Genomic DNA, 12,667 nt, shown 5'->3' on the forward strand with positions numbered 1-12,667 from the left:
GTCATTATTTCGTGACAGAGCAACGCGGAACACATTTTTGTTTAATTTCAGCTCTAATAATTCAATATTTAAAGTTCACTTCTTTGGTTGATATCGAGTCTGAAATCACATTAACATTTAAATAATTTTGATTTTGTTAACAGCTGTTTATTCCCCAACCAATGTTTTTAAAAACTTTAATTGTAACCGACGGTAGGCGGCGCAAATGTCAAAATTTGTTTCACGCCACGAAGAAGCAAAACACGGAAAAACAGTATGAGGAAACCATACCACGGGCCACGAAAACCAGCACATTTATGCTGTTAATATTTTGTTATTTAGTGAAAGCGGCGAGTTATCTTCACAATGTTTGAGAAGTCTTACCAGCGTCTTTCTCAGAATGACACGACAGGACCGCGGACTCCTGGACTGTTTGTATCCGCCGATAGCTACACACGAGCGGGCTACCATAAAGGGCTTTCCTTTGATTATATTCCTAACGTTTCTGAAAACGACTTCAGTGGTATGTGGCGTGGATTACATTCCTAACGTTTCTGAAAACGACTCCAGTGATATATGGCGTAACCTTTAATGAAGTAGTTAAAGATATCTAACGATAGCTCTATTGCGTATGTTACGTACGTAAACGAGCCAATGATGCATCGCTCAATGCCAGCGCAGTTCACCACCACAAACCAAATATTCTACACTCGATAACACAGTAGTGTTATGATACCAATACACTGGTAATGTAAAAATATGTACTACCTCTTTTTAAATCTTGTTTAAACTTTTTCTTCAAGATAGCTCCCAGGGATGGCTGTCATCGATGTGCAATCTAATTGTCACCCTCCTCTTCCACGTCTGCACTTTTATAACTTTTCCAATAACAGGGTGGTTTGTATTAAAGGTAAGCCACATTACTCATGAACCGAGTCCACTTTTGTGTTGAGCGTGACTATATAACCGATTTGCATTATGCTTGTAGACGGTGCCAAACTACCAGAGGATAGTAGTGTTTCGTCTGGGCCGTGTCTGTCCTCCAAAGGGTCCTGGTATTGTCCTGGTATTGCCCCTCATTGACCAGTGGCAGAGGGTAGACCTGCGCACCCGTGCTTTCAATATACCTCCATGCCAGGTAAACCAATCGTAGTGACACAAATAGAAATTTAACATTGAAGATTTATCATAATGTGCTGGTCCTGTAAACAATGTAATGAGAGTAGAAACGGTTTCTTCTTAATCTATACTCATGTAAAAGTGAAAGGTATAAGTAAAAAGTATATTGAATCAAAACTGCTCTGACCAGCAAAATGTATCCCAAAAGTTACTTGAGTAAATGTAACAAATGGACTACTACCCACCTCTGACTATAGGACACCAATAACAACGGTCCACAGGGAGTTTGAAGCCAATGTCACACAGGTCGTGATAGTTCCTAAATTTGAGGATGACACAATTGGGAATTGTTTTTTATACAAATCAGCCGAATACGGGGAAGGGGACTTTCCACCTGTCAGAGTATATCAGGTGTTTTAGTGTGGTGTCCATGTAGAAATCCATCCATCCATTGTCCATTAGAGTGGAGCACATCCAAACTGACTTTGGGTGAGGAACATGGTGAGCCCTGGACTACTCACCAGTTCATCACAGCAGTACAGTGAGTCAAGATTTAAAAAGATCCCCGCTCTATGTAATTGGGGAATGATGCCCACTGAAACAGAAGTGGCAAATGTTGCAGTACATGTAAATATATGCCTAGTTGCTGTTTCCATGCACCTTGGGTTTAGAGGCGTGGTGCCTTTACAATTTGAGTCCACGACTTGAGTAAACAGTAATCCATAGAAAAAAAACAAGACGGTAACTCCCAAACTCTAATCAGGACAGTTTGTGATTTCCTTTATCCTACAGGGGGCAGTCATGGAGCACAGATCTTTCAATTTCCATCGATTTTTTTTGTTCTTTTTAAAAAGGTACATACCAGGGATGGTGGCCTCTTCTCTGTGGGGGCAGACATTCAGTTCAGGATCTGGAACCCCGTCTTATCGGTGGTGTCCGTGCAAGACCTGAATACTTCAACCAGAATGACAGCTCAGAACTCTTTAACTCACAGCTTGGCCAAGAAGACGGTCAGAGAGATCCAAACGGAGAGAGTGAAGCTGGGAGAATACCTCGGTGTAAGACATTTAACTCAGGATGTGTTAAAGTGTATCTCAGCTGCTTCATGCTCACGTTTAAACCTCTCCTGACCGCAGGTAGACATAAATGAGATGACTCGTCCCTGGGGGCTGGAGATAGACAGGGTAGAACTCACACCAGGTTCTCTTCTTAAAGCCCCTGAGGAAGGACCTCCTGGGCCTCTTGTTGTTCCTCCCTCTGTACCTGGAATGGAGGGCCTCGCAGGTCCTCTTCAGCAGCTGGCCATGCACTTTATGAGCCACAGCTTGCAGCCTCAGCAAGGCAAGGCCTTATGTTCACAATAAATTAAGGTGCAACACCCACTAGCCCACTGCTGCTTGAAACTATCTTATCTCGTTGCAGAGAGCAGTGTGACATTTATAGATGAGCGGAGTGGCGTCTGTCAGGCTGCAGCCACACTAAGTTCTGTTGAAGAGCTGCTCTGTGCAGTTCAGCGTGTCCTCTCCGAAACTTTGGTGAACCAGGTCGGCGCCTGCTTCCTCTTTGATATCACCTCAGCAGAGGGACAGCATCGCCGTTACTTTGTGGATTTAAGCCAAGGTGATCCATAAACAAAATGCGCTGTCGTATGAAATAATTGGAACTGCACATATCAGATATTCACGCCGTGTGTGTTGTCTAGGTCGTGGGGCAGCTGGAGCCGGATCCCTGTGCAGACAGCCAGATGTAACACTGACTATGTGTGACGAGGACCTTCTGGCCATGTTCCAGGGAAGACTGCAGCCATTTGCTGCTTACAGCAGCGGTAGACTTCAAATTCAGGGGGATATTAAAACCGCTATGAAGTTGGAGGAACTCATAAAGCTGCTTAGGGAGTAACGTTTTCATGAGTTATTTATGGCAAGTTAGACTTGATGGGAGCGCACTGTTTTTTTATTGTCTGCACTAATTACATTTGTTATGAATTTCTTGGAAAGTTGGTCTTTTTTTTTAATTAAACACGCTGACACTACATCAAAATACAATCAGGTGTTATTCCAGTAGATAGTAAACGAGAAAAGCTTAATCACATACAGTAATTCAAGAGAAAGTAAAATTTATAGATTCATTTAGCACATCCAGAAAATCAAAATATTTTTAGTTTAAATAATTTTATTCATTCATTCATTCATCTTCCGTACCGCTTGATCCTCACTAGGGTCGCGGGGGGTGCTGGAGCCCATCCCAGCCGTCTCCGGGCAGTAGGCGGGGGACACCCTGAATCGGTTGCCAGCCAATCGCAGGGCATAAATAATTTTATGAAATATTCAAATTTCTTTTGAGGGAATCGTCCCCCCCCCTAGCTGTAAGCTATAATCATCGAAATTCTAAAAACAAAATATATATTTCAATGATGTTTACAGTATGTATTTTAAAACGTGACTGCATCACACCTTTAACTTCATAAATATCACAAACGTGTTCATACATCTGACTAGCTGAATCTCATGCTGCAGTGTATGACACCAAAGACAACTTTGGAGGGCCTTGAGAGCAAGGGGCTGGGGAGGGCTATTTAAAACAGGCTCCAGCTCTTGAACCTCCTACTTTTGACAAAGCAGAGAGCAGTTGTAGGAATGACTAAGTGGATTTTGTGGCACGGCTCCTCTGCCTTCCCTGTGAGCTATCTGGTCAAACTGATGGCAGCGGGCGTCTGCAGAAGCAGCAGCAGCATGCCGATGTTTAGACAGGCGTTCGCTCAGAACAGCATCATCAAACCTTACAGCGAGATTCCCGGGCTGTGGAAGAATGGCATTGCCAACCTGTACAATTTCTGGAAGCTGGATGGCTTCAAAAACCTTCACCGAATCATGCTCCAGAATTTCAATACTTTTGGACCCATTTACAGGTATGAAGGGTAAATTGTTTGGCCTAAAAATGGGTTCACTCATAAATTGTGAGAAAGAAAAATAAGCAGTCGCTTGAAACTAAGTGATTGGGCTCAGTATGATACAGCTGTCAGTCACTGCTCTGTTTGATTTTCCTCGACATCCACTTTTGACTAAAGTGCCCTGCTGCTATTTGAAAGCTTCAAATACAGAAACGTTTAGAACATATTTTATTAAATACGTTGCTGATTAGACTCTTCTTCCGTCTCTCCTTGTACATGTTAAGAGAAAAAGTAGGATATTATGAAAGTGTGAATATCATCAACCCAGAGGATGCTGCCATCTTGTTCAAAGCAGAAGGTTCTTACCCCAAAAGACTGAAAGTGGAAGCCTGGACCTCCTACAGAGACTACAGAAATCATAAATATGGAGTTTTACTGAAGTAGGTAACATTCTCCTCCAATGCAATGCCTATGGTTCATTACAGCGAATCTATGGCATTTGTGTCCTCTGGAAATTAATTTATAAATGCAAAATTGTGTCAAATATATTTTTTACAAAGCAAAGTGTCCTACACATTGATCTGATTGCACATGTGATTTAAAAGGTTAATCCTATCGACCTTGAACACTTGAAAAATAGTACCGGTAATAAATATTTATCAAATATCTTAATCAGCTGCCTGTGTCTCCTCTTCCTAAAAATTACAACTAATTAATTTGTTTCAATCATTTAAAATGTTATCCTTTTTACATACCCACATTCGAGTTACTCTTTATCCCAACGAGACTTTCATACTTTAGACATGTCCCTCGGTTTTCACCCAGTCCTCTTACCCGAACACATTAGCTCCTCTGAAAATTTTGAAGACTGTATTTTAAAAGTCTGTGTCCACAGATTACATAATTCCAACCAGTGCAGCCCCTGCAAAAGCCAAAAATAACTTTTGTCATGTATTTGCATGTCTCTAATGATATTTCAACTGTGCATGCTATTCACATAAATTCCATGTGGCTCTCGTTCATGTTCTGTGTTGCTAATTCAATGCAAAAAACTCAACACTTGTTACTTTCAGGACTATTACTCAAATGAAGAGTTTTAGTACAATGACAAAACCGCAAAAACTTAGGTTGCCCGAGATGGATATTTCTATTTGTGTAGGGGGATTTTGGAGCTAAAAAAAAGCAAATAGTGGACTGACCAAATGGATTTAGTTACACCAGTGGTTTGGGTATTTGCAGGTTAAACTCTCATTGTTTTTCAATCAGGAACGGACCAGAGTGGAGGTCAAACCGCATCATCCTCAATAAGGAGGTGATCTCCCCGAAGATGCTGGGCAACTTTGTTCCTTTACTGGACGAAGTGGGTCATGACTTTGTGGCCAGGGTTCACAAGAAGATAGAACGAAGCGGACAGAACAAGTGGACGACAGACCTCTCCCAAGAGCTCTTCAAATATGCGCTAGAGTGTGAGACTGGCACCATCAAATCACTATTGTAGAAATAGAGATACCATTCACTTTAGATTGGCATTTTCATAGAGCTACGCAAGTCGTCTGTGGTGACTATTTGTTCTGCCCTACATAGCGGTGAGTGCAGTTCTTTATGGGGAGCGTCTGGGCCTGATGCTGGACTACATCGATCCGGAGGTTCAACACTTCATTGACTCCATCAGCCTCATGTTCAAGACAACCTCACCCATGTTGTACATACCTCCGGCTCTACTCAGGCTGATCCGAGCCAAAGTGTGGCTGGACCACGTGGATGCTTGGGATGGAATCTTTAACCACGGTATGACACTTTTGCGATAACCCATGACTCACTTCAACCTAAATGCCTCTTTGGATCTTGCAGTATGTTCACCAACATAACTGGTGTTAGCCTCCAGTACTGACTTCCTTAAAGTTTCTTGCCAGCACGTTACTGTACTAGTCACAATTCTCTACTAAAACTTCCAGGGATAACTCTTGCGCAAAAAACGGGAATCTCAACTGTTGTAAAATGTGTTTCAAAGCCAAGTAGATTCGGGAGAAAAAAAACGGTCAAATGTCACCAAAATTGTGCCGGTAGGATTTAAAAATGACAGAGCCCCATTGTACTATGACAAAGACAGAGGCCAACACTCTTGCTGTACATGTTGTCACCAATCTCTGATTATTTGATGGTGTATGTTCATCAATGTTCAGTCCAAAGAAGTCATTTTCAGTTTAAATGATGTCCTATAATCAGTCGTCGGACTTGTGCTGGAAGAGTCGTTTCAGTTCTCACTCACTGTCCCTGTAAAATATGAGAGTGACAAGGTCAAATGTAAATACCGGTAATGTGTATACAGTATTGCGTTTCCTCCTCAGCTGACCGCTGCATCCAGAACATCTACAGTCAGTTACGCCAAGAGAATGGTCATACCAAAAAATATCCAGGAGTTCTGGCCAGCCTGCTCATGCTGGACAAGTTGTCTATTGAAGACATCAAGGCCAGTGTCACTGAGCTAATGGCTGGGGGAGTTGATACGGTAAGCAAAAGTCCAAACATGACCTTTGTAGAAGATTTCCATTGCACAGGTGTAGTCAACCTGGGTGTGTTTTATGTTTCAGACATCTATCACATTGCTGTGGACATTATATGAACTGGCCGGACATCCGAGCCTTCAGGAGGAGTTGAGGGCAGAGGTTATGTCTGCCAGGCAACAAAGCCAAGGGGATATGATGGAAATGCTGAAGAAGATTCCTTTGGTTAAAGGAGCTATAAAGGAAACACTAAGGTGATATAAAATCTAGGAGGCAACCCAATGCCCGGGATGTCTGCGAGAAAAGAAACAACATTCATCCTTGTGTCTTTCAAGGTTACATCCAGTTGCAGTGAGCTTGCAAAGATACACAGCAGAGGACATCATTATTCAGAAATACCACATTCCAAAGGGGGTAAATCATGATATGTTTTAGCAAAGTACTATATTTCAAAACCAAATTACAAGTTTCCCCCTTGGAAGTAAACCCCATAACTCCATAGTTTGTAATTTGGGTTTGAAATATAGCCTTTGTGACCGGGGTCTTGAAACTTTTCTGACACACTGGCGTGTTTGTCCTGCATTTAGACCCTGGTGCAGTTAGGTCTCTATGCAATGGGGAGAAACCCAAAGGTGTTTTATCGTCCAGAGCAATATCAACCCTCTCGCTGGCTCAGGACTGAGAGCCACTACTTCCGCAGCTTGAGCTTCGGCTTTGGCCCACGCCAATGTATCGGACGCAGAATAGCTGAGGCCGAGATGCAGATCTTTCTCATCCATGTGAGTTGTACTTATGCATCACTATTTTTTGTCATGGGATGACATACCGTAAGGACAGCTACATGAAGGGCCATTATTTCCCTCCTTTCTTTACAGATGCTTGAGAACTTCCGAGTGGAGAGACAGCTACACGTGAATGTGCAGAGCACCTTTGAGCTCATACTCGTACCAGACAAGCCCATAATATTAACTCTGAAGCCCTTGCACACTAGTCCATTACATGGTGTCTCACAAAACTTGAAAGAGGAGCCAAATGTTTCCATATATAGCACTCTTAATATCTAAAACACATGACCTCAGGTATTGCTTAACAAGTGGCCAATGTGATTCGTGGAAAACTATGGATAGGACATGCCTGTGTACAATACACTCTGTGAATTAGAATAATAACTTAATTTCATGTGTGTATTGCACACATTTTATCGTAATATAATTTCTTGTACTCCATTTAATGTTTTTTGTTGTTGCTGAAAACAATAATTTATCGGCTTGATTATTAAATATCTTGTCTGTGTAGTGTATTCAATTAAATATAGGTCGAACATGGTTTGCAAATCATTGTACTGTTTTCATTTATGTTTCACACAACGTGCCGACTTCATTAGAATTGGATTTGTATTTTCTATAATTGTCCAGTCGGTTTGCGCATATCTACAATTTGATCTTTTAAACTGCTCAGCATGCAATTTTTGAGGATTGGATGTGAGGAATGATTAAATAACTCAGATTCCCTAATTCTTAGGACTTCAATGTTTCTCTGCTCTGATGTCAGAAAGGAGATATTCAGACACATCCTTTCGACGAAGGTCACATCCCGTCCTTCAGAAGATAAGGGATGTTCTACCCACAGAGCGTATCAGTGGGTCCATGGTCAAAATGTGACGCTTTGCTTTATCATATAACTGCTTGTGGATAGACACAGGGATGAGCAAACACTACAGCCAACCACTTTCTACATCACTATTTTCTACCTTACCTCTAATAAATAACGTCAATGCCTGCGGTATTCACAATAGATTTGTTTTTGTCCCCAAGAACTCGCTGTCATGTACAGTTTTATAATACCCACTATTCACCGCTAGATGTCGCTTTAACCCCATCTAATAGTAAAGGCTACAATGACCACGAGATACTTTATGGTCAGATATATTGAATTGCATCTTTGAATCCACGTTTTCCCAGCCTTTATTGAGCTAAAGCCTCTTTGACATTTGAGAAATCTCACGGCAAACCACCCAATAAAATATCAACCGACAGAGTTCCTGTCAATATACTATCAAATTGACTTACTCTGTGTAAAATTAAGGCCTGTTTATTATTTAACACAAAGGGGAAATCCTCGTAGGAAGCTATGAGTAACTGCTGCCATCTAACGGAAGAGCCGCGTCAAGCTAAATATAAAACAAAAAAAAAAAAAAAATCACATTGTGTATTGAAAACAGCTCCGTAGCTGTGCTTTAATATCTATTTATCTTAATGCTAACATACGCTGCAAAACGGAGTATGCATGCTGACGTGCACTATCTGTGTTGCGTTGTGAGAATCCTTGAAGCAATGGTCATTTGAACACAAACGGCAGAGCTATACATGCAGACAAATACCAATACTCGCAGGCATTTACACCGGCACTTGTAATTCAATTATTTAATTCACGTATGTTATAAAGCACAGAGTTGGTTTGGGGGCCAGGGAGGCAGGCTAGAAGGGCTTTGTGTAATCGTTTAGTGTTACGATGACGGTCACGGAATGACCTAAACTCATATCTCAAGGCGACGCAGTCCATCTAATTTTTGGCCTCCTACGTCAAAGCCTTCTTATCAAGACGTAGTCCTGTGTCAGGCGGTTGCTACATGCTCATTGTCCTGTGCTTTCTCACATGTGTCACTATCAAGCTGAACAGACAGACAATGCTGAAATGAAGCCCAGGGGTTCTGATGCACATTGACGGGGGTCGGTGACAATTATGGGATTCCAATCTGGGATGGTGTGGTTGTGATTCCCGTGGGACGGTAGGGTGAAATTGAGCATCTAATTGAAAGGGCAATGGATGAGGGGACAATCATGATGGGAGATGAGATGGAGTCTCTGTAGGTATAATGTACAAGACAGCATCCTCGTGACAAAGTCCCTTCATGCAGTATGTGGGGTGAAAAAAAAACAGCCTGCTGCTTTTGCGAAGACAGAGGGGCCTGTCATAAGACAATTTGTGAGTGTAGCTAATTGGTTTATCAGGCTTAGATAATGACCTATTATTGTGAACATGTGCTATGAAAAAGTTATCGCAACTGTATTGCATGCAAAAACACTGCAGACCCTCATCAAGTTTCATCAGCTCGTGCGCAAACACTGTGAAAAATGCTAATTTGATCTTTGGAGCCATTTGGTCTGCTGCCTGCAAGCGTCTGCTCCAGCATAATTCATCCCTTCCCCTCTGTGGCTGTGCACTAACGAAACATGACCGCGTTGATTGTATGTGCAATCGCCTTAGTTAGGGAGCACGTCGATCTCTGCTGCGTGGTCGTCATACAAAGCACTAGGAGCCAATTCTTCTAAAATATTTTGTGCAACAAAGCAAGTGAAAAACCCAATCTATCTTTCACTAAGTATATAAAAACAAGTGATTTTATTAATGTGGATGATGTCATCGTTATATGCGGTTAGTTTGAGGTTTGAGGTCTGCTTCACTGGGAAGGGCTTTGTTATTGTTTTTTTTTTAATAATTGGGTGATCCTTTCACTGACTGGAGTAAAAAGTGGATGCGAGGTCTCGTTCATTGGTGCTTGCAGCTTTAATTGTGGTTGTGGTTTGCAGCAGTTATACTGATTTGCATCAAATTGAGATTGTCAATTTGACTCCAAAACGGAGTATTATCACTGTAAACACATTTTTTAAAATAAGTTTGTACGCTACAATTCCTCTTCATTACTTGAATAAAATAATTTTTACATCATCATGTGCAAAGAGGCTCCACTTAACCAAGAGAGCCCTCGGCAAATAACAGTGATGCCCTTTCAAGGATCGTCGTTGCATACACAGTTTACCCAGTCAGCCATCACGGATATCACAAAGAGATTCCATAGGAGGGTGTCATTCTGTACAATCCAGACATACATAATCATCCTACAGCTTGCAGCACATACAAGCCTATGCTGGGCATAGGTGCATAGAGCTGCGGAGAGATTTAGACGGTTTTTGAGGCCTCCGGTGCATGTGATTGTCATTTCATGTTTATCAATGAGCATGTAACCATGACATCAGATGCAACAGCAAGGTGATTTGAAGCAGGTTATCAACATCTTGCATCATGTTTCTCATTAGCAAGACCCTAGAGCAAAACGGTTGAATAAACATTGTTAGTCAGCTGAATGTCAGGAAAATAAACTAACATTTGTGTGTGGAAGCAGCAATTTCAGATGAAACTGTGAGGTTGCGGCACAGTGAACACAATCCCCAGAAGAATTGACAAGGGCACTGCTGGGAACTGTCTTAATGACTGCTGGGTGATGTGCTGATCAGCACCTGTGGCTCTCTCCATGGACACGTCTCAGTTTCACTTCTATCAGCAAAAAATGGCTGTGTGAGACCAGGATCACTGTTTAGGTGGAGGCTAATGTTGTCATTTCAAAGCAGAATGACACCATCCTTTATTTATTAATTACTATAAATTACTATTACTCTCGTAATTTATATCAGCACTTGTACACCTTCATATGAAATGGATATGCATTTTGAAAGCGATATATCGTGATGGATCAATACGAGACCTGCTTGCATATCTCATTAGCGGTGATGGCTCGAGACACTTATTGATAGTTAAATAATGCATGCAGGGGCAGGGAGGGAGAGTCATCATCAATGAAAAGCTGGGCTCAACAACCATATTCTTACTTTACAATTGCCATGATCAGCAGACTCGATCGAAGCAGAGACCAACCAATAGCTAATCAATGAAGATGACCCCAAAGGAGGCAAAAAGATTACACCAGCCACAGAATTAGGTAGACCTGCAAAATATAATGATATCCAGCACATGGGCTATATCCAATATTCTGCCTTTGCAACGATAATAGGGTTCAGCGAAGGGATTGCTAAAACTTAGAAACACCTGTCTGTATGTCAAATCAGTACCAGCCAGGCAGTGCCCATCAAAAGTATGCATCTTTCTGTATGAAATATGACGTTTTTCTCTCATATTGGTTCATGGCAGGTATGCCAAATGTAGTATGTTTCCTCTTAAGATAAATATTGGCCTTAGTGACAGCCGAATGATCAATAATTCACAGGCCCCACCCAGCTATGTGCTTTCCGAGAACATTTCTAATTCACTCTATTCCGGTGAGAGAAAACATGCAAAAGCGAAGAGTCTAATGTCACATTATCATGTATGAGATTGCCCAACAAATTTACAAAATTCTCAGTGTGAAAACGATTCGCGTTCACATTTCGCCGCTCGTGTTCAGAATACGTGTGACCCTGTTACATATAATCATCTCATTGCCGGGAAACAGCGTGTGGGCTGTACCTCCATGAAAGAGGGGCGGGGGTTGCAGGGGTCTCTGGGAGACAGTGTCTACAGCTTCTGCCAACATCATCAGAATTCAGCACACAGCCCGTAAAATGCAGCAAATGGGCTCTTCATTGGAGTGACAGCTGCGAGGCTGCTGCCACACAGAGCTTCAATTAGCAAGAACAAGGTAGCTCCCAGAGGACATGGGAAACCACCCACCTCCTACAAACTACCTTTCCTGCCCACTTTCAGGTCTTTGCCTTCCTGCCTCACATGACCTCAACATCACACCAATTCCTCTTTTGGCACATTTCACTTCAGTGTCCTTCCTTCAGCATAATAGCTCCATCCTCCGGAACCCCCCTGTGCCACCATCTACGCATCACAAGCCAAGCGGAAGGACTTTTAGGCTGCTAATGGACACAAAGGGAAGAAGGATGATGGTTGAAGAAAGGCCACATACAGTACAAGTAAAGGATGACACAAATTTAGCCAAGTGGAGTTCCTGCAAAAAGATTTTAAGAAACAAATACAATGGGCACAAAAAGTCTACACACCATTTGTTCAAATGCAAATAGATAAATTATGTCTACATTTCTTCTCCTATTAATGTGACCTGTACCACACCCGTATACCTAAAAAAATAATAAAATCTTATCCAGAGGAGAATAAAAAAAACAATCATATATTGTAGCTGCACAAGTGTGCACACTCTCTTCTAACTGTGATGTGATTATGCTGAGGATACATTTTACCTCATGATAAATGATGGTCGGTAAACACCTGCCGCCATGTAAAATACCTCTGGAATAATCCCAAATAATGGAGGGAAAATATGTTAGATAGAATATTAAATGCATATACCGGTAAGTTTAGCATGTAGCACGTA

At 41.8% G+C, this 12,667-nt stretch overlaps 2 protein-coding genes and 1 long non-coding RNA gene across 3 annotated transcripts in view; 2 read left to right on the forward strand and 1 right to left on the reverse strand.

Annotated features, from left to right (window-relative positions):
- Positions 1–199: 199 nt before the first annotated feature.
- Positions 200–3,094, forward strand: stoml1 (stomatin (EPB72)-like 1). The gene is made up of 7 exons (XM_052061402.1): positions 200–502; positions 783–889; positions 968–1,117; positions 1,953–2,156; positions 2,235–2,439; positions 2,521–2,718; positions 2,801–3,094. The coding sequence occupies exons 1-7, from the start codon at positions 346–348 to the stop codon at positions 2,995–2,997; spliced, it is 1,218 nt and encodes a 405-aa protein (XP_051917362.1). The 5' UTR covers positions 200–345; the 3' UTR covers positions 2,998–3,094.
- Positions 3,095–3,411: 317 nt separating this feature from the next.
- LOC127597968 (cholesterol side-chain cleavage enzyme, mitochondrial) lies at positions 3,412–7,826 on the forward strand. The gene is made up of 9 exons (XM_052061396.1): positions 3,412–4,006; positions 4,273–4,428; positions 5,255–5,454; positions 5,573–5,776; positions 6,337–6,497; positions 6,580–6,746; positions 6,828–6,906; positions 7,080–7,271; positions 7,368–7,826. The coding sequence occupies exons 1-9, from the start codon at positions 3,735–3,737 to the stop codon at positions 7,554–7,556; spliced, it is 1,620 nt and encodes a 539-aa protein (XP_051917356.1). The 5' UTR covers positions 3,412–3,734; the 3' UTR covers positions 7,557–7,826.
- The window catches only part of LOC127597976 (uncharacterized), a 39,912-nt gene continuing 30,973 nt past the window's right edge, over positions 3,729–12,667 (reverse strand). Inside the window, exon 3 of the long non-coding RNA XR_007961820.1 lies at positions 3,729–3,811. This is a non-coding gene — a long non-coding RNA (uncharacterized LOC127597976). The remainder of the gene's footprint in view (positions 3,812–12,667) is intronic.

Source organism: Hippocampus zosterae, chromosome 3 (genome assembly GCF_025434085.1).
Source record: "Hippocampus zosterae strain Florida chromosome 3, ASM2543408v3, whole genome shotgun sequence".
NCBI classification, from domain to species: domain Eukaryota; kingdom Metazoa; phylum Chordata; class Actinopteri; order Syngnathiformes; family Syngnathidae; genus Hippocampus; species Hippocampus zosterae.

Coding starts and splice junctions, on each gene's coding strand:
- stoml1 (XM_052061402.1), top strand. CDS start 346: ATGTTTGAGAAGTCTTACCAGCGTCTTTCTCAGAATGACACGACAGGA. Junction 503..782: donor TTCTGAAAACGACTTCAGTG/GTATGTGGCGTG, acceptor TTTTTCTTCAAG/ATAGCTCCCAGGGATGGCTG. Junction 2,719..2,800: donor CTTTGTGGATTTAAGCCAAG/GTGATCCATAAA, acceptor TGTGTTGTCTAG/GTCGTGGGGCAGCTGGAGCC.
- LOC127597968 (XM_052061396.1), top strand. CDS start 3,735: ATGACTAAGTGGATTTTGTGGCACGGCTCCTCTGCCTTCCCTGTGAGC. Junction 4,429..5,254: donor AAATATGGAGTTTTACTGAA/GTAGGTAACATT, acceptor TTTTTCAATCAG/GAACGGACCAGAGTGGAGGT. Junction 5,455..5,572: donor CTTCAAATATGCGCTAGAGT/GTGAGACTGGCA, acceptor TGCCCTACATAG/CGGTGAGTGCAGTTCTTTAT.